Genomic DNA, 21192 nt, shown 5'->3' on the forward strand with positions numbered 1-21192 from the left:
GATGATCTATTCTGTGCTACTTCTCCAAGGTCTGATACCAATATTATTATTATTATTATTATTATTATTATTATTATTATTATTATTATTATTATTATTATTGAGACTGACACATATGATGGAATGTAACAAATCTCTTTAAACCCATACCAATAGACATATGCACATAAAACACTAACCCTCACCAGAAATGGAGCTGGGTAGCATTTTGTAGGAGTAAAGATACAAAAGCAATACAAACCGTATGCATATTGATGAGAAAACCAACTCGTTCCAAGTGGTCGGAAACTCGTTCAAATCCATACTTAACGTCAATAGAGTCATTCTCTAATGATTCCCTGATTCGAAGTTCTGATGTTTCTTCCCTAGAATAAAGAGAAAAAAATGAATATATACCTAGGCTAATTCTTCTTGCAAACAAAAAGGTATCAAAAATGAAAAATTAAATATTTTAGTCTATTTTACATCAGAAAACCATGTGCCCTTCTCATCAAACAAAACAATTCCTTTAATTATTAACTATTTAACAATTACCAGGATATAAAAGAAAGAAGTAAGTCATTTTGAACCGTATTGATCTAATATAAAGAATCCGGATGCCTATTCAAAACCGTCCTCTCAACACTCCTACATTTCTGCAACATGATTTGCATCTGTCTGTTCCTTGATTATTTACACTGACCTTTTGGGTTCCTTTTCTCCTTTTGTGAGTCCTTTCTAGAGGACTGCTGTAAGGACGAGGACGAGATGATAAAGGCAGGGAAATTGGAATGTGCTGACCAATCAATTTTTTTTTTTTTGGAAACTGTTCAATAAAAGGCACCAAGAGTTGCAAATGGAGGTGGAGTGTTACGGTATATGATCAGAAAGAAATAAGCATTATAAATCTTTAGTGAAAAGTTCCACAATGAATGTATGTATGTATGTATGTATGTATGTATGTTCAGTCCATCAGAGATGCCGCTGGTGGGATCCTCCACAGCTCTGCCATCAGCTGTTGTAGATGGCCTATACATCACTGAAGAGGCATACTAGGGAAATGAGGAGCGAGGTAGTTTCCCATTGCTTTCCTCACTGAGCCAGAGTTGCTATTACATATCAGTCTGCCAATCCCACTGAAATGCATACACCAACCGAGCCTATGAGCAACATTTTCACACCATTCATAGCAGGGACTGGTTGCATAAGGATTGGCATTACTAGCATCGCTCATACCTCAGTCACTTTCATATTGTCAAACCCAAGGATAAGACAGAGACAGATCTATGAAAGTAACAAATTTCTCTAGTCTATACCAGAAGAAATAGTGCACTGTAAACACTAGGCCCTGCCAGCAAAGGCATACGTTTACAATACAAAAGTTATTTTATTCATTTCAAAATAACACATTAAAAAAAGGACATCTAGACAAGATATGGTCTTTTGGGCTTAGGCCGTGTCAAGAAAACAAGGTGAAACTCTTTACGTTTTGCAGAGAAATTTGCTCAGCGTCTTCAGAAAAAAATCTTGACTTAAACAAGGAAGTCTTCTACAATAATGAGGGTTCGAATTTAAGCAGGCTTTACCATTGGAGAACTGTAGTGGAAATAATCTTTGAGAACGGGACCGCTAAATTGAGAAGAAACTGAGAATGCTGTTATTCTAAAATTTTTAATTCATCAGCGTTTTTCCATCACTTATCACGTACATTTCACCTGGCATGTTGTCTCCTCTCAAACTTGGTTTCTCAAGCTCTTTTGCTCCCCTCACAGCCATTCGTGGGATGGTGTTTCTACAAAGACAGACCTTCTGCCTGAATTTTCTACACAGCGATTTCTTCCGTTTTTTTAATTGTTAAAAATGAAAACCTAAAACCTGTTTTCCAGTCATTGACCGGGTCAGGGATGTAATGAATGAAGCAGATATAGGTTGTTAGTACGATGGGGTCGCCACTCCCAAAGTGATTTATTAATGAATGATAGATGCTATGAAATGAGAATGGAGAGTGTTGCTGGAATGAAAGATGACAGGGAAAACCGGAGTACCCGGAGAAAAACCTGTCCCGCCTCTGCTTTGTCCAGCACAAATCTCACAAGGAGTGACCGGGATTTGAACCACGGTATCCAGCGGTGAGAGGCCGACACGCTGGCGTCTGAGCCACGGAGGCTCCCTTTTTTTAATTGTTATCAAACTTCAAAAAAATTTAGTCTAAGAGGTCCGCACCCTCACTTTCAGCGCTCATTGTTTCGTTTCCGTCTGTTATCTTTTATTTTATTTTCTTCTTAGGTTTAGCACATTTTTTGGATTCAGTTATGTTTTATATTAACCCTCTTGTCTCAGCGAGTTATTTATTGTTCCATGTAGTGATGTCAATATTGTATATTGTTATTGTTTTTATTTCCGTCTGTCTCTTTTGTTTTTCAATTTTTCCTTCATTATGTTTTTAACACATTTGTAGCTTGTATTATGTAGATTACTTTAACCCCCCTTATTTCACTGAAGATGGCTCAAACGAGTTGAAACATGTTTGAATTTTATTGCTCCATCTAATGATGGAATTATGCTTTGTATTGAATTAGGAGGATACATTTAACTTTTTCCTTTGTAAAGTGAACTGTAGTGGTACGCTCGTTCATCACCAGGTGGCTCGCTGTATGCTGGCACAGTGCTCCAGGCGGTAGATGAAGACAACATTAAGCTCCAATTAAGATGTTCTATCACACCGTGTGTGCTTGAGAAGTATCAGAGAGGACATCATGAAAATAAATAAAAACACAACTAGGCCTAAAGTTATGCTGGTCAGTAGAACTGGCACGGGGGCCCAGTGTTTGTTAGGTTGCAAGAGGCTAGAGACAGTACAGTCCTTCGCCTACCTGGAGAGTAGTCACATCAGACGGTAGGCCGAGGATAGGTGTTGTAAGCCACATACAGTAGGTATAGATGTTAATTTTTCTTCTCTTGTCTTAGCCATGAAGGAAGGGCGAGTTTTGGCAGTGTGGTTAGAGTCGCACAGTTGTGAGCTTGCATCCGGGAGATAGTGGGTTCGAATCCCACTGTCGGCAGCCCTGAAGATGTTTTTCCGTGGTTTTCCATTTTCACACCAGGCAAATGCTTGGGATGTACCTTGATTAAGGCTACAGCCACTTCCTTCCCACTCCTAGGCCTTCCCTATCCCATCGTCACCATAAGACCTATCTGTGTCGGTGCGACGTGAAACAAAACAAAACAAAAGTAAAGAAAATAGAAACGTTGAACGTAGTTGGGTGGATATCTGAATCTTGGAATGAATTCGAGCGTATAAGCCTCGCTCATTCCTGGAGAAAGTTGCTGGATCGTTCAGGAAAGGAGTTTAAAGAAAGCAAGGAAGAGACAGAAAATTGTGAAATAGTGGATTTAATGAAGAAAATTCCAGACTGCAAAGATGTTATTGATGGTGATCTTGGAGAATGGATGGGGCAGAATGAAAACTGTGAACTTTTAGTTAGTGGAATAGATGCACTAGTGAAAGAGAACGAAGATAAAAATGAAGATGAACCAGAAAAAAAAAAAAAACAGATGGAAGACAACAGAAAAGTTTAAAAGATGACTCACACTGAGTGCGAGAGATAGTCAAGCATCACAACATTTTTTCCTACAAAGAACTAGCCATTTCTTTAGTTTTGTATGTAAGTTTTCTTTAATTTTAACAATTATTTTAGGACATGTTCTTTTCTGTGTCCTGTATTGTGCTCGAACTTTCATTAGACTATTATTAGTTATGAATAACCCAGCCCTTTTTCTCTGAAACTCGACATACTCTCAGTCCACATTAGGTCGAGTTTGCAGGACTCTACTGTACTACCATGAGACAAAATTTCAGCTGGGCTGAGTGGCTCTGAAGATTGATGCACTGGCCTTCTGACCCCAACTTGGCAGGTGCGATCCTGGCTCGGTTCGGTAGCATATGAAGGTGCTCAAATACGTCGGCCTCGTGTCGGTAGGTTTACTGACACGTGAAAGAACTCCTGCGAGATTAATTTCCAGCACCTCAGTGTCTCCGAAAACTGTGAAAAAGGTAGTTAGTGGGACGTAAAAACCGATAACATTATTTATTATTAGATAACACTTCCTACCCTTTTCCACTTTCCTGATACACCTCCTTGTTTCAAAAGAAGACTAAAATGAAATCTTTAGAAAATATTATCGTTTTCATCTTGTCCATATATAATAATAACTTTATTGTAGCCAGATATAATTTAATGCAGCCAATGACCATGAAAGAGATACACAAATTTTCACTTAGAATACAATATGTAGTTCTCTGTGTTAATCACTACAGATATGCTCTGCAGATGACAGACTATCCAAAGTGCTACAACGCAACTTTAAAAAAAAAACGAACGCCGAAGGAAATCTTGCACATATACCTTGGTCCTGTTGTATTTTGAGCAGAATCTTTTTTCTCAGCACGATATTTACCACTGTTCTGTAATACCATTGTTCAGAATATCACTTGAAAATCATTCACGAAATATTTTCACATTGAACAGTCCTGGTTTGTACATCTTCCCGCGCAATTACATACATTACAGTTCATACAAACATAACGATTCCAGTCAAGTTCATTCCAAAGACGAGCGATATCTTTCGTTCCTTGAAATATAACAGTCAATCTTTTTATATTTTACTACTTTTTCCTGAATTCAGATTAATTATTCTAATTATGTATGCAATGTACGTTGTTATCAATATATTTTAAGAATTATTGGGAAGTTAATAGGTGAACGTTAGCGACACTGTTGACATCAAAATTACTCACTTGTTTCTATTTCTTCGATCAGCTGTATATTCTCCACGTTGATATGTCAAGCGTAATTGCTACACGTCGTGATAATAGTTTTTGAATTTAATTTCCAAACATAAGTTAATAAAATGCCCCCGGAACTCAGTGAAAAAGTTGATGTTCAGGTATTACGATAATATACATTAGATATTTGTGAATTGGTAAATGTAGTAATAACCTAACCCTATTTTCGAGTAAGGATGGAAGGTTTCTAGCGAAATTCTACTCTTTCACTAACAAATTAGGTTAAATCATTCTGAATAAATAACAGCTTAACGTAATTCATTTAAGTTTATTCAAGCGAAATATTTACGTAGCTGCTAATTTCACAGAATGTATTGTCTTCAATACAGCAGGCAGTCTCTAATATTTTTAATTTAATTTTTAGCTCTTTTATGGACCGCCGCCAGTATTACCGGATGTGGAGAAGCAACTGAGGGATCATCTCCTTGGTGTAGATCGTTTACCTATCCATAATTTTGAAAATGCTCAGCAATTATGGCCTCGACAGCCTGATTTTACGTCCCTGTATCACTATGAATCTTCACCCTTGGGCACCACATTGAAGGTACAGTATGTTTAAAATTCAATAGTTCTTCATATCAAAATAGCCTTTGACTAATATTTGTACATAATGGCTCCGAAAACCGTAAAAGTAGTTAGTGAGACGTAAAGCCTGTGTATAACGAAGCCCTTTTCAACATGTTCTATATTTCAACTACTGTTAAATATGATTATTATTTGAGATCTTAAAAACAGGTAGACCGGGCGAGTTGGCCGTGCGTGTAGAGGCGCGCGGCTGTGAGCTTGCATCCGGGAGATAGTAGGTTCGAACCCCACTATCGGCAGCCCTGAAGATGGTTTTCCGTGGTTTCCCATTTTCACACCAGGCAAATGCTGGGGCTGTACCTTAATTAAGGCCACGGCCGCTTCCTTCCAACTCCTAGGCCTTTCCTATCCCATCGTCGCCATAAGACCTATCTGTGTCGGTGCGACGTAAAGCCCCTAGCAAAAAAAAAAAACAACAGGTAGGTCTATGGTATAATATAAACGACAAGAAAGTGGTTTTTCACAAAGTCGGCTGCAGTTGGAATCCCGACCAATACAACTGGTATTTATGAAATCAATTGTTGCGTTGCTATAGTTCGTATTCCACATCGAACTAGAGTACACATGGATTGAACACAATCTTTAAAAAAATTACCGCTGTCAGTTGGTTGCCATCATTTTCTTGAGATTACGTATTTGATCCCAGATAAATAATAATATTAATGGTGTTATAAGAAGTATTCCCACACTTTGCTCTTCATCTTTTCATAATTTAGTAATCCATATTGCTTCCTCTCAATTTTTGCAGAGGCCTGTTGAAGGTATTGAGGATGGTGCCCTACCTAGGATGAAATCTATTGTTGAAGGCAGCACAAACACCCAGTCCTCAAGCCAGAGGAATTAACCTATGAAGGTTAAACTCCCCAACCCAGTCAAAAATGCATTCAGGACCCCTTGGATCAAAAACTAGCATGTTGACTTACTAGCCATGGAGCTGGACTAAATTAGTGTCCTCGTTTCTTGGTGAGATAAATCGTAGCAAATGAGACAGAACTGGTACCATTGACCTCATCTGGAAACAGTCCATCTCCATAGTGTAACAGTTAGCACTTTTCATCTTTTCAGGCACACCCCCAGTGGAAGTGAGGTACAGGTTCTTTTGTAAAAACAATCCAATCTTAAATTTCTGGTAGTTCTGGGAATCGAACCAGAGCTTCCAAGGATGTTAGCTATTAGTGCTGTTACACTATGGAGATGGACTGTTTCCAGATGAGGTCAATGGTACCAGTTCTGTCTCATTTGCTAGGATTTATCTTACCGAGTTAAAATTTTAACGCAGGTTGAACTCGTGAGGTATGAGCTGGTTAGCATTCCGAAAACTAATCATCGTGACCAACAAGGATGTTCGACATGACTACAACAGGTGGACCTCTAGGATTGTTCACTGGAGACCATGGGAACACAAGAGAGGCTTTGGAAGACCCCAGAAGAGATGGCTCGATGGCATAAAGCTGTTGGCTGGAACACGCTGGTTCCAAGTGGCTCCAGACCAAAGAAGCATATGGAAGAGGCCTACATCCAGCAGGAGATTGAAATAGGCTAGAAAATATGAAGAAAAAGGAGGAGGAGGTTGAACCAAAAAGTGCCGGTATTCTTTCCATTTCCAACGGAGCGCTCAGTTTGAAAATTCACAACTTCAAAAGTACGTTACCAAACTTTAGTACATCTTAAAGTAACTTATTGTATTAGTGAAAAGGTTGTTGTAAATTTTGTGAAGTAACATTTTCTCATTACTGTTCATCATAGCCGTGAAAAATTTGGCTTGTTATGAAGCTCATGAGAATTTTACAAATATCACATGAAATAAGAACTTGGTATACGGATCAACAATAAGATACTTTAAGACACTTGGGTGTCTTGGGTTCACGACAGTTGGTATTCTTTTGCTGGCTGGTGTAACAATTGCCTTCTTAGTGTGTAAGTGTTGTCATTTACGGGTTCTTCGATTGCTAGAGAGACCAGTTCTAAACCACAAGTTCTTCCACAATGCTAGTACATCAGATCTACTAAAGCTCCTTGTTGTTATAGAATCTGGCAGTCTGTTCCTCAATAATCTTCTTGTCCTTTTATTATTATCATCATCATCTATGATTTTTACACAATTTTATAGTCATTTATCCTATCTGATTTTCCACAGTTGTTGATTTAGCCATTCACCTTCCTGAAGTTTCCTTCCATCCATCCGTATTTTCTCCTCCCAACTTTTGTTGGTCTTCATCTTCTCCATCTTTCTCTTGGTATGTAATCCAGCATTTTCTTAGTAGAGGAAAGACAGGGAAGTGTATTGTCTCCCTTACTCTTCATTATCATCATGGATAGAATTCTACATAATATCAAGGAGAAGATGATGGGCGAGCAAGTAAAGTCTATGCTCTTTGCCAATGACATTGTAGTTTGGGGAGATAATGAAGAGGAAGTATAGATACAAGTTGATTTATGGAATGAGGAGATAAGAAATTTTGGAATGAAGATTAGTACTGGGAAATGAACCTCTTGAAGTAGTGAAAATTTTTTAATATTTGGGCAGCGTGATATCATAAGATGGAAATTTGGATGGAGAAATTGATTTAATAATACAGCAGTCTGCAAGTTTCTACCAGTGTGTGAGAGACATTGAATGGAACAAAGATGTGAAAATAAAGTGCAGTAAGGTTTTATACTCGTCCTATTATAAACCTATACCGACCTATGCTTCAGCAGCCTGGACGTTGACTAAGCGGAACCAAAGTAAGATACAGGCAGCTGAAATGAGGTTCTTGAGGAGCATACAGGGAAAGACAGGATAGAATACAAAATATGGAAATAAGGAGAGGCGTGGGAGTTTGTAATTCAAGAAGAGATTGACATAGCAAAGCTAAAATGGTTTGGACACATGATGAGAATACCAGGAGAGAGAATACCAAAGAAAAATTCATGGATACAGAGACTGCAAAGAGGCCTAGGGGATGGCCTAGAATGAGATGGAGAAGCTCTGTTGTGGACTGTATTGCAAATAGAGGAGTCGATAGCAATAAAGTACTAGAAGAGGAATGGTGGAAAGATCGAGTAAGGTGGAGAGCTTTGGTACACTGCCCTACCCAGAGAGAATCTGGAAAAGGGAATGGATGAAGAAGAAGAAGAAGTAAAGAAACAGAGAAGTGCAAATGATGTCATATACAGAAAGATTGGAACATAGAAAGATCGAGCTCAACAGCTGCAGTCGCTTAATTGCGGCCAATATCCAGTATTCGGGAGATAGTGGATTCGAACCCCACTGTCGGCAGCCCTGAAGATGGTTTTCCGTGGTTTCCCATTTTCACACCAGGCAAATGCTGGGGCTGAAACTTAATTAAGGCCACGGCTGCTTCCTTCCCAGTCCTAGCCCTTTCCTGTTCCATCGTCCCCTTAAGACCTATCTGTACACAAGTATGAAGGATGAGTTTTCCTCCTAATGAATACTTTATTTACAAAATGTTTAAAATTATCTACAATAAAACAGTACTGGTTTCGACCCGTAAGTAGGTCATCATCAGCCGTTGGTGAACCTGCTTAATAGCGATTGTACATAAAACATTACTAAAAACTAATTTAACAAGAATGCCTTATTCTTATATAATACTACTGTTAAGATATATACATATGGTACAATTATAGGGAGATTTTTAATGTTGGCAATAGTATAGATTTTTGAATGGAACTCCAACAAGTCAAAGCCCTGTAATTGTACCATATGTATATATCTTAACAGTTGTATTATATAAGAATAAGGCATTCTTGTTAAATTAGTTTTTAGTAATGTTTTATGTACAATCGCTATTAAGCAGGTTCACCAATGGCTGATGATGACCTATTTACAGGTCGAAACCAGTACTGTTTTATTGTAGATAATTTTAAACATTTTGTAAATAAAGTATTGATTAGGTGGAAAACTCATCCCTCATACTTGTGTTCTTAAATTATCAATACGGACAATGAAGCTGATAGATTATAGACCTATCTGTGTCGGTGCGACGTAAAGCCAATAGGAAAAGAAAAAAGAACATAGAAAGGAACAAATAATAGGATAAACACATCGATAGGTCAAGTGTTGGAAGAAAATATACTGTATAAGGAAAAAAAACACACACACACACAAAAATACAAGAACAATCTCCACATCTCTGTACACAGACATCTTCAGGTAAATCAGCTTTCACTCTGTCAATCCTATTTCTTCTACATCCTACTGAGCGAATTGGCCCTGCTGTTACGGCCGTGGAGCAGTGAGTTTGCATTCGAGAGATAGTGGATTCAAGCCTCACTGTTGGCAGCCCTGAAGATGGTTTTCCATGGTTTCCCAATTTCATGCCAGGCAAATGCTAGGGCTGTACCTTAATTAAGACCACGACCGCTTCCTTGCCACTCCTATCTCTATATCACCAAAAGACCGATCTGTGTCAGTGCGACGGAAAGCAACTTGTAAAAAAAAAGAAAACCCCTCTTTGAGACTTTCAAAAATATCATCCTTATTCCAACTATATTCTTAAAATTAAACACAGGTATTTTTCAAGTGCACCTGTAGGGCATTTTTTCAGAAATGCAAAGATGTACTCCTTCCCCCTGCCCCCCTCTAATTCTTCAAATATTAGCGATGAGAATTTTAGGACCAATTAATTTATTTGCCAAGTAAATGGCAAATTATTTGAAACGCTAGATGCCCTGAACTAAAATAAAAATGATAGGAAAAGATCAAATTCCTAGGTATCATGTTAAGTCTCACCTAGTGATGATAGCCACTTAATGTCTCTATGCTAAAATAAAAACATATCTTTTCCTTGCATGCTTTTGTACTATTCCAGCCCAATGAAAAAAAATAATTCAGTGATTGTTTTAAGACTAGTGTTCTGTAAACTAATTGTAGTTTTACTGATTACGTGTTCAAAAAGTACGTAGGCAAGTCAATAAGTATCTGCAGTTTTCTCTAATTGTCCTTAGGTTGGCTCTATGGTGTTGTGTACTCACCAGCCGCTAGATGGCACCATTGTCTACGTCTGTGGTAGGTTTCAACGTTATCGGATCAGTACAGCTTGCGCTGTTGCTACGTAAAGATTGCCGCACCACACTCTGTTTGCACCAAGGAAGAACAGCGTTCCGTAATCCGCTTTTTGTGGTCTGAGGGTGTACCAGGAGCGGAAATTCATAGAAGACTTTCAGCACAATACTGGGACAATGTTTTGCTACAGCAAAGTGTTTACCAGTGGACTGAACAAGTTCAAAAGGGGTCGCGCGAGCGTGACGGATGAGGAAAGATCCAGGCGTCCATTTGCAGCCATAACTGATGCCGATATTGAACAAGTGCGTGATATGATCCTGAATAACAGACGAGTGACTGTTGATGACGTGGCAAACCATAGGCATGTTAGCCACGGTTCTACATACAAAATCATGCATAACAGGCTTATCGTTCACAAAGTCTGTTCAAGATGGGTTCCTAAACAACTCAATGAAGAGCAGAAGCGCAATAGTGTGAGAATCTGTTAGCATCTACTGGACCGCCATGCTAACAAAGATGAAACGGATCATCACTGTAGATAAAACATGGGTTCACCACTTCAAACCAGAGAGCAAATATCAGAGCATGGAATGGAAGCATCCCGGATCCCCAGTCAAAAAGAAATTCAAGATTCAACCTTCTGCAGGAAAAGTAATGCTCATAGTGTTTTGGGACTCTTAAGGGCCAATTGTGGATCATTACCAGGAAAAGGGGGAAACAATAAATAATGAACGTTACAGTGATATGCTGGTAAACCAACTGAAACCTGCAATTCGCAACAAACGCGGAGGTCGATTGTCGGAAGAAGTTTTTTTGTTGCATGACAATGCGCCTCCACATACAGCTGCTCATGCCGCTCAAATTTCGAGGTGTTGGAGCATCCTGCGTATTTTCAGTCCTGATCTCGCCCATCTGTTTGGTCCACTTAAATATGCTCTAAGAGGCCGTTGATTCAGCTCCGATCAACAGGTGAAGGAAGCGATGGATACGTGGCTTGCTGCACAACCAAAAACCGTTTTTACAGAGAGTATCAGAAAGCTTTGAGAAACAGTGGACCATATGCATTGAAAAGCAGGGTGACTATCTTGAAAATATTATCAATAAAAAGTGTGTACTATTTTTTGTAATAAATTATAGAAATTGATTGCAGATACTTATTGACTTGCCCTCGTAATTTGTGATCGTAATTGAAACTGTAATAGAGCTCGTTTACCTTTTTCTCTGTAATCTTCCCATCACTGGAGATTATGTTGGGTGTGGTTAAACAGGCCTTTCATCAGGAATATGGATGTTGAAATCTAAATACAGTCGAACCTGCCCTAACGGACACCCTTATTCAGCGGACACCTCCCTATACGGACAATTTTCCTCGGAACCAACTTTATTTAACATAAGACTAATGTTAAATTGGCCTCATTTAAGCGGACACCTCGAACTCCAGACAGCGGACATCGCCAATTGTCCCGTCCACTTAACTTACGCGGACACTGTACATGTTGCAGGGCAATTTATTACGCCGGACCACATGTCATCGTTTCTTTTAAAACCATTCTTCAGACATAAGGAAATCCCTTTTGAATGTTGGTACTATTTCTAGTGCAAGGGGAGAGAAAGTACATTGGAATGCAGTTCTACCTAGTGGTGTATAGGCCTATTCCGAGAATTCTAATTGCCCAGAAATGCTGCCAGAGACTGTTGACTTACAAGTTACCTGGGGATTTTCCTCCCTTATTGAATCATTCTATTCATAACTCGGATTGTCACTGATAAGGTCGAGCTCAGGTAGTCTACTTGAGAAGGAAAAAACAGTACAGGCACTAATTAGTGAGACAGAAATACCGTAGTTGTCTGTTAAACATGAGTAACAAGGGATGGTCTATTTAGATCTCGAGGCAAGAAGAAATGTGATTATAGAAAGTGACAAGGGACTTTCAGTGAGAATTTGTGTGTCACGCTGGACCGCGAGTACGGCGAGAACACTATGCAATCATTTAACAGAATTTATTCCGTTTTCGAGAATATTGCAGTTAAGAAAACGTGCTAAATTTACACAGACGAAGCTTCACGATTATTTCACAAAGCTGTAATGTTTGTAAATGATGTAAAATCACTTATAATAATTTTCTATTAAATACCAACACAGAAATGACTTAGAATAATAAAAATAAAGATATGTATGCTTATATTTAAGGTGGATGTTCTTTGCTGTTAAAAGGTTCGATTATTTTTACAAACTTGTTTTAGCGGACACCTCTCATAACGGACATTTTCCCTCGGAACAGACGGTGTCCGCAGAAGGGAGGTTTGACTGTATATAAAATAAGAATTTTGTCTATACATTGCTCAGAATTTAAAGAGAATGGTATTTCTGTATCGTTTGTGTCCATAGTAACAAGGAAATGCACTTTTTAATTTTCCGTATTTCTGTGTGTATGTACAGGGATCACGAGAAAATAACTGGATATAATTTAATGAAAATCGGTATGTAAAGTCAGGGAATGAGGCACTATAATCTAGGCTATGAATAATTGTTTTCACATTGAGTGAAATGGTAGTTTAGGGGAAGACCTAAAATTTAATTCTCAAATATTTATATTGTTAGCGCTCCTATTGATAAATACTGTATAACTAAAGTTATATAGAATTAAATTTCCAATCATTTATCTCTTATACAGGTTTACCGTAGCGGCTATGATAACAGAGGTATTCATGAATTTCGATTTTTGTTACTAGGCTATAGGCTATAAATAATCTTTATTCTCTCAAGTTATTTGATTTGACCTACCTATTTCCTACTTTCACTATTTCTTCTTCTACTTCTTCTTCCTCGTCACATATCGATATTACAGTTCACGCATATACAATTTTACACCGTACCATCTTCTATCGAAAGTTGGCAATCATCATGGCTATTCTAGCCTTTGAGTCTGCCATGGAAAAGCGACATCGTGTTCATCTCGAACCATTCCCTCAGGTTCTTCGGCCAGGTCTCCATAGTCCTGAGATCTTCCCCTGCATCACCAACTGTAGGTAGGATCCAGTACTTTTCATTCCGCATCACGCGTCTGAAATATTCAAGATCCTGCTTCCTGTTGGAAAGGAGTACTTCAGTCTTCTTGTATAGTCTTCCCATCACGTCAGTATTCCTTACTCTTTCAGTCCACAACATAAGTAACATCCAGTGGTAGACCTACATTTCAAAGACTTCCAGCTTCTCGCACAGGGCCTGGGTTAGAGTCCACCCTTCCACTCTTAAGTGTGGGGAATACAGGGTGACTTGAAAGGTCCGTTAACATTTGACGAGGCAATACTTAATGGCCACGAACCTGCTACGCTGGCATAGCAGGGGGAGAGGTGGTACTCCCACGTGGCGTGTCCCAGGTGGCAGATAGGGGCATCCTAACCGGCTTGCTGGCGGACTTGAGTGAAATAAAATATCCCTCGCGGACCATACACACACCCCCTGTGGGTGGGGGAGGCAGATGAAGAATTCACCCATGGTATCCCTTGCCTGTTGTAAGAGGCGACTAAAAGGGGCGACCAGGGGATGATTCAATTAGAACCATGAAACTACTTGTAATTAGTACCATCACACAGGGAACACTATGGGCTGCATTTACTTGGCGTAGTACCACTGTGTTAGGTACGCGATAGATTTGTGATTAGTAGCGACAGTGTGTGAATCAGGATGTGGGTCCTACAGTACCTGTGATTCGTACCCCTATATGAGCGACACCATGGTTCTGCCTTACCTATGCTCAGTTCTCACTCCGTGAGGACTTCTACGGGATGGTAAGAGTCCCTGTGGTTAGTGCACTTATGTGAGTAACGCCAATAGGTTTGCGTTGCCTGCAAATAGCGCCGCAATGTGCGAAACACCATAGGTCTGTGTTACACGTGCGCATTACACTACCTGTGAACAGTACCATAATGTGTGGAATATCGCGAGTCTCTGCTACTTTTGATTAGTACCACAACATTACACATAGCATGGTTCTACTTTCTTAGCAATAAATACCATTATGAGGGGCTGATGACCTGGATTTCGGGCCCGTTTCGACTACAAGCATAATCGATTCAGCGTCGTGCTATAGAAGCCATCCCTTGGTCAGTAATACTATTGTTCTACACCAGCTTCTGTACATGTGAGGCACTGTGGTGGTGGTGATTATTGTTTTAAGAGGAAGTACAACTGGGCAACCATCCTCTGAGGCACTGTGGGTCGGATCCACTGATCGTTTTAAATTCATATCCATCCATTCATTCTTCGTCCTCATGCTTTGAATTCTGGTCAGTGGGGGATTTTGGACTTTTAAGTTGTCATTTCATTTCATGTAATTTCGTACCATTAGGGGCCGATGACCTCGATGTTAGGCCCCTTTAAACAACAAACACCAATCAATCAATACTTAAATGAATATTGGAGGTAGAAAGATAATAATTGGCACACATGATTGGCATGACATTGGGTTTTATTGACACTAAAGTAAAGTTCACAAAATGTCCAACAGATAGTGCTGGCCAGCCACACAGCAACATGTCAGTGAGTCCGCATGAGACCCATGTACGTTATAAAAGGAGCTGTTGTGAGATACAGCATCAGATGCGCCTGCGGTCGCAGCTTGTCATGCTTAGCCTCCCCGGTCCCTCGACCTCAATCCGTGGGGTTGCCTGAAGTCGCAAGTCTAACGCGATCATCCAACCTCATTAGGGATGCAAATAGACAACATCCGACGGCAATTTCTCACCATACCTAGGGACATACCGTTCAATGCTGTTCACAATATTGACCCTCGACTACAGGTATTGTGATGAATGACAGCCGACATGTTGAGCATGTGGTATAAAGAACATTGTCTTTGCTAAACTTCAATTATTATGCTCATTATTGCTTGTGTATCGTATGAAGCGCAATCTCTTGGTCATTTTGTGTACTTTATTTTGGTGTTAATAAAACCCCATGTCATTTCAATCATGTGTGTCAATTGTTACCTCTCTACCTCCAATATTCCATGAAGTATTACCTCGTCAAATGTTAACAGACTTTTGGGCCACCCTGTACTTAGCCCCTGACCACTCACAGCCTCAGATCTTCATTAAGATTGCAGTTGCTGAGCAGCTTCTTCATTTTCACACCAGGCACCTTAAGGCTTTGATCACTTCCTTTCCATCTGGCTCAATGGCTAAATCGTTAGCATGCTGGCCTTTGGTCACAGGGGTCCCGGATTCGATTCCCGGCAGGCTCAGGAATTTTAACCATACCCGGTTAATTTTGCTGGCACAGGGGCTGAGTGTATGTGTTGTTTCCATCATCATTTCATCCTCATCACGACGTGCAGGTCGCCTACGGCCGTCAAATCAAAAGACCTGCACCTGGAGAGCCGAACTTGTCCTCGGACACTCCTGGCACTAAAAGCCATACGCCATTTCATTTTTTTTACTTCCTTTCCAGTCCTGTCCCATGGTTGCTGTAAGACCTATCCGAATTGGTGCGACATATAACCACTAGCAAAACTTCCCTGATAGAACATTTGTGAAGGTGGCATCGTTTTCGGTAACAGACCTGTTCATAGAAGTCTCATTGTAATTCCTTGAAATATTCTGACATCCTGTATTTGTGCATTAGGTAGATCGAGATCCAACCACAGGTGAAGTTCTTCAGTTTCGAGAAGTACCCGTTGAGGACACAGGATGCAATGCCAAAAACTCCATGTCATTACGGAGAGCTCCTGGCCCGAGCACTCAGTCAGTTCGTGGTACTGATGCCAACTACCCCTTCTGGCCTGGAGGTTTCCCGGAGCTTTCCACACAGGATACACAAGAAGATGAAGCAGGGGATATTAATTTTGAAGATGGTATGTAGTACACAATACTCATTTTATTTTATTTCTCTAGCCTATAAGTTATGGAAAGGAATAAGCAAGCGCAAATCAAGTCATATAGAGAACAAAAGGAATAGGAAAAACACAATGACAGGTCAGTTTGGAAAGATGGAGAAATAGGGACACACAAAAAAAAGTGTGAAGTTTTCCTTTGGGAAAATGAAATGATCATTATGTATGTAGGTAGGTATGTATAAGCTGGGCTAAGTGACTCAGGAGGTTGAGGCGCTGGCCTTCTGACCCCATTGGTAGATTTGATCCTGGCTCAGTACAGTGGTATTTGAAGGTGCTGAAATACAAGGTGTGTTCCATAAATAATGCGACCAAATTCATAAAAAATCATTTATTGAATATATTCGTACAAATAATTAAAAATCTCCAAAATAGCACCCTCTTGCGTCGATACACTTCTGGAGGCGGTATTTCCATGCCTGGAAGGCCTTTTTCGGACTGTCCTCTAGAGCCGATGTAACATGCGCCTGGATTATTTCAGTCGTGTCCCAATGTTTTCCTTTCATGACTCCTTTTAACCGAGGAAACAAAAAAAAAGTCAGTGGGAGCCAGGTCAGGACTATAGGGAGGCTGGGGAACCACTGGGTTGTTGGTCCTGGCCAGGAAGTTGTTGACAATGAAGGTGCTGTGACTCGGCACGTTGTCGTGATGAACTTTCCACGTGTCCTTGATGTCGATTTGGCAGCGCGAGACCCTCCTTTTCAGTCTTTTGAGCACTTCCAAGTAGAAAGCTGAGTTCACTGTAGTCCCGGTAGGTACGAGTTCATGGTGGACAATGCCTCTGACTTCAAAGAAGACAATGAGCATGGTTTTGATCCTAGACTTGCTCATGCGTGCCTTCTTGGGACGGGGCGACGATGGGGTGTGCCACTCTGAACTCTGCCTTTTTGTCTCAGGGTCGTACTCAAAAATCCATTTCTCATCACCAGTGATAACTGAGTTAAAAATTTAGGATCCTTTTCACATATTTCCAACATTTCTCGGCACCGAAGCACTCGCATGTCCTTTTGTTCGCTGGTCAACACTTTTAGGACCAGTTTGGCACACACCTTTCTCATGTTCAAATCTTCGGTCACAATGCGGAAAACGGTTGTTTTTGCCATGTTTAGAGTTTGTGCTATCAATTGAAGGCTCAGCCGTCTGTCAGAGTTCAAACACTCACGCACACACGTCACATTTTCGCCGACGCGTGAGGTAGATGGCCTTCCACTGCGAGGTTCGTCCGTGATCTCTTCTCGGCCCTCCATGAACGACGTGTACCATCGGAAAACTTGTGATTTGGACAAGCAATTAGTCCCAAAGGCCTGCCGAAGTTATGGAAACGTTTCGGTGGCGGACTTCCCAAGTTTAACGCAAAATTTGATAGCATACAGTTGCTCTACAGAACTATCCATTGTACCGTGTTATATGAACTCAAAACGGGTTTGACGTAAACGCACGTCCTGACTCTCCAGCAGCTTGCTGCCAAATGAGACAAAGAGCATTTGAAGCTAACACCCCCCCCTCCACCTAGCCCAGCAGGTTAGAATACGCTGTGGTGTACAGTTGCGTCAGAAAAAAATTAGTCGCATTACTTATGGAACACACGTAATTCAGCCTCGTGTCTGTAAATTTACTATCATGTAAAAGAACTTTAAGAGAAATGAATTTCATTTTTGAATGGTCCGTATTGAACTGTGATTACAATTAAATTAAAAATTAAGAGTAAAATATTTCCACCTTTTCAATACAAAATCAAGTAATGTGGGTTACATTACAGAAGAAACATTTATTGGAACTAGTTTCAAGCTATTTTTTTTAAGATCATCAGCCAAATCCTGAGTTGCACAGTGTATCTGATAGTTTATAGAAATAGTAAAAACAGAAATAGTAAAAACAGCCTGTATATGATTCATTCATTACATTCCTGACTCGGTCAATGACTGGAAAACAGGTTGTAGGTTTTCATCATCATCATCATCATTATTATTATTATTATTATTATTATTATCATTATTATTATTATTATTATTATTATTATTATTATTATTATTATTATTATTATTATTATTATTTATGATGAATCTTGCTAGGGACCACATGTCAATTTCAATCCATACTTCCTTGTTTCCCCTTCCATTTCTTTCCAGTGCTCCATCATTGCACTGTGCTTTTTTCTTCTCTCCTCAGACCACTTTGGACCGGGTTTCCTTTTCATTCTTCCTTGCAATCTTTCCATTCTTAAAACTTTCTTTTTAAAAATCTTTCTATAGTTTCCTCTTGTTTTATTTTCTTTCTTTTATTTCTAAATCTTTCTTGACCTCTTGTATCCAGCTCATTGTTGACTATTTCACCCAAAGGTACTTGAATATATGTTTTGTCAGTTTGTCGTCATCTATTCTATAGATATGTCCAAAAAAAATAGTAATCTCCTTTTTCTTATTGTTCCTGTTATATTTTTTATGTTCACATTAATTTCCTTATTACTTCTTATTTTCCATTGTTCTGTTGTTTTCATTGGTCCTAAGATTTTTCTCATGATTCTTCTTTTCAGTACTTCCAGTTTCTTTAAAGTATGAGGACTTGTTTTCAACCTCCGATCGACCGCAAAATTAAAACCACAGTGAGAATCCGAGAGAGCGTTGTGCAGCTGTGTTGCGTAGTAGCTCTAGTATCCTTGTCGACCGCGTCACGTTGCACTTGTCAGTTCTGAGCGCACAGTAAGCACGTAAACACACCTAGGACAATAGAGCCTGCCGCCAAGTGTGAAGTGCGCCCTGTCATCCGATTTCTTCATGCTGAGGTTGCAATGCAATTTTCTCGAGTCGCCTGATGCAATCGCTGAACAAGGTCATCGGTTGATACTCGCTTTCTTCCCTGACCGCCTGCATCATGAACGTCTGTACGTCCTGCTTCAAAGTACCTGCACCATTGCTGCACTTCGCTGTCACTCATGAAAGTTTCACCGTACACATTGCTCATTCATTGATAAATTTCGGCTGCATTGCACCGCAATTAGGTCCTCGAAACATGTGACTTTAAATGTTATTTGGGTGATGTATTATTCCAAAATGTTATTTTTATATTTTCCCTGTAAATTACTATATTGGACTAAGCCCCTTTCTGCATGAAGCAATTCAGAATCTTTGATCAGTTAGTGTATTTGATGATCTTTATTTCTAAGTACTTTGTTTCCTGTTTACAGACCTTCTGTACATTGCTCCCGGCTTGGAGCGAGGAATCAAGTTCAAAGCAGATGGCCGTACACCTTGCAAAGGTGAGGATGAAGCGTTTCCTGAACTTAAGAGCAAGGCAGCACCGGTCGAGAAGCCTGCGGAGAAGGAGAGCTCGCCAGCTCCCAGTCTCATGGACATTATCCAACAGGAAGAAAACCTCTTGGGACTCTGGAAGGAATCGGCACCTCAGGATGAACAGAGTAATGTGAAGGATGCAACCAAAACAATAGTTCAGACTATGAAGGTGGATTCGGAGGAGGAGATGAAGGTTATTCCAGAGGTAAGATGTTGGTCGTTGATCTGTTATGTTGTTCGGTTTTTGTGTAGTTAAGTTGTTTAGGGGTATGAATAGGAATATGTAATGGTATAAACATAATTAAAAGTCATAATAATGTAAGTATAGTATGTACGAAGGGGTACCCAAAATTAACCGGAGTAACATTGCCGTGGGCGAAGCTTGTGTAGTATGCATTTCTGCCGCTAGGCATGTATAGCGCAATTCATTGCTAGTTCAGTGCCTGCTGTGTTGTCGACCTGGCTTGTTCTCTTCAACTACAGTGATTGTTTATGCTAGCACTTTGTTCTTGTTTTGTTTTTTATGATGGCAAGTTTAAGTTAACAATGTGCAAACCTTTTATTGGGAAGTTTTAAGAAGATTGCGCAATAGTGTTTGTCAAAAAAGACCCAATTTGTGGCAGACTGGAGACTGGTTCACCACAACAATGCCACCTGCACACACAGCGATCTCTGTTAGTTTTTGGTTAAAAATGGCATGGTTCCACTGCACCACGCCTGACCTGGCTCCATGGTACTTTTATCTTATCCCACGCATGAAAAGGGGCACGAAAAGTGTCATAGGTACGTCATCGTAACTGGTGTAAAACCTTCAATTATTGTGGTTGGTATATTTTGGTCATATTTTATTAAATGCTAAACACATCATAGACATATGGAACTCTGAAAAACTGCCTGCAGAATGAAATACAGCTATAATTCATCCAATACACAAAAAGGGGGGGATAGACTGGATCCAAATAATTACCGAGGGATCTCTCTACTTGATATCACATATAAGATCCTGTCCTAGAATTATCCTCACGAGAATTCAAGAACAGGTCGACCAAGAACTTGGAGAGTATCAGGGGGGATTTCAACCTGGAAGTAGTTGTCCTGACCAAATCATTAGTCTTAAGTGGATTATGAACCATCAAAGAATGAGAAACAAAAAGCTAGTTATCACTTTTGTTGACTTCAAGAAAGCATATGACAGTATTCATCACGAGTCATTACTTAAAATCCTTAAAGAATTTGGGTTACACCAGAAACTCATTAATCTCGTTGGTGTTACCCTCAAGAACACTACAGCAAAAGTTAAATTCCGAGGAGAGTTGTCTGAATCATTTGAAATCCGGACTGGGCTTCGACAGGGGGATGTTCTCTCACCAATACTGTTTAACTGTGCATTGGAGAAAGTCATGCGAGAATGGTCTAAGAAATTTCAACCAAACATCAAGATTGGCAAAAATATCAAACTCAATTGTCTAGCATTTGCAGATGACCTTGTGCTACTTGCAAGTAGTGTGGAAGAGGTTAAACTCCAAATTGAAGAATTAGAACAAATAGCAGCAAAAATTGGATTACAAATCTCCTTTGAAAAGACGG

At 39.8% G+C, this 21192-nt stretch overlaps 2 protein-coding genes across 2 annotated transcripts in view; one reads left to right on the top strand and one right to left on the bottom strand.

Moving 5' to 3' along the window:
* The window catches only part of PolE1 (DNA polymerase epsilon catalytic subunit 1), a 127613-nt gene extending 123114 nt beyond the window's left edge, over window positions 1–4499 (bottom strand). Inside the window, exons 1-2 of the mRNA XM_068229922.1 lie at window positions 4386–4499; window positions 242–365 (exon numbers count right to left, since the gene is read on the bottom strand). Of these exons, the coding sequence (XP_068086023.1) occupies window positions 242–365; window positions 4386–4456 (195 nt within the window). The 5' untranslated portion in view covers window positions 4457–4499. The remainder of the gene's footprint in view (window positions 1–241; window positions 366–4385) is intronic.
* A 290-nt stretch (window positions 4500–4789) lies between these two features.
* tst (twister) overlaps window positions 4790–21192 on the top strand; it is a 132996-nt gene continuing 116593 nt past the window's right edge. Inside the window, exons 1-4 of the mRNA XM_067156822.2 lie at window positions 4790–4926; window positions 5190–5369; window positions 16048–16276; window positions 19500–19810. Coding sequence (XP_067012923.2) covers window positions 4891–4926; window positions 5190–5369; window positions 16048–16276; window positions 19500–19810 — 756 coding nt within the window. The 5' untranslated portion in view covers window positions 4790–4890. The remainder of the gene's footprint in view (window positions 4927–5189; window positions 5370–16047; window positions 16277–19499; window positions 19811–21192) is intronic.

This window comes from Anabrus simplex, chromosome 12, assembly GCF_040414725.1.
Source record: "Anabrus simplex isolate iqAnaSimp1 chromosome 12, ASM4041472v1, whole genome shotgun sequence".
In the NCBI taxonomy this organism is placed as follows: Eukaryota; Metazoa; Arthropoda; class Insecta; order Orthoptera; family Tettigoniidae; genus Anabrus; species Anabrus simplex.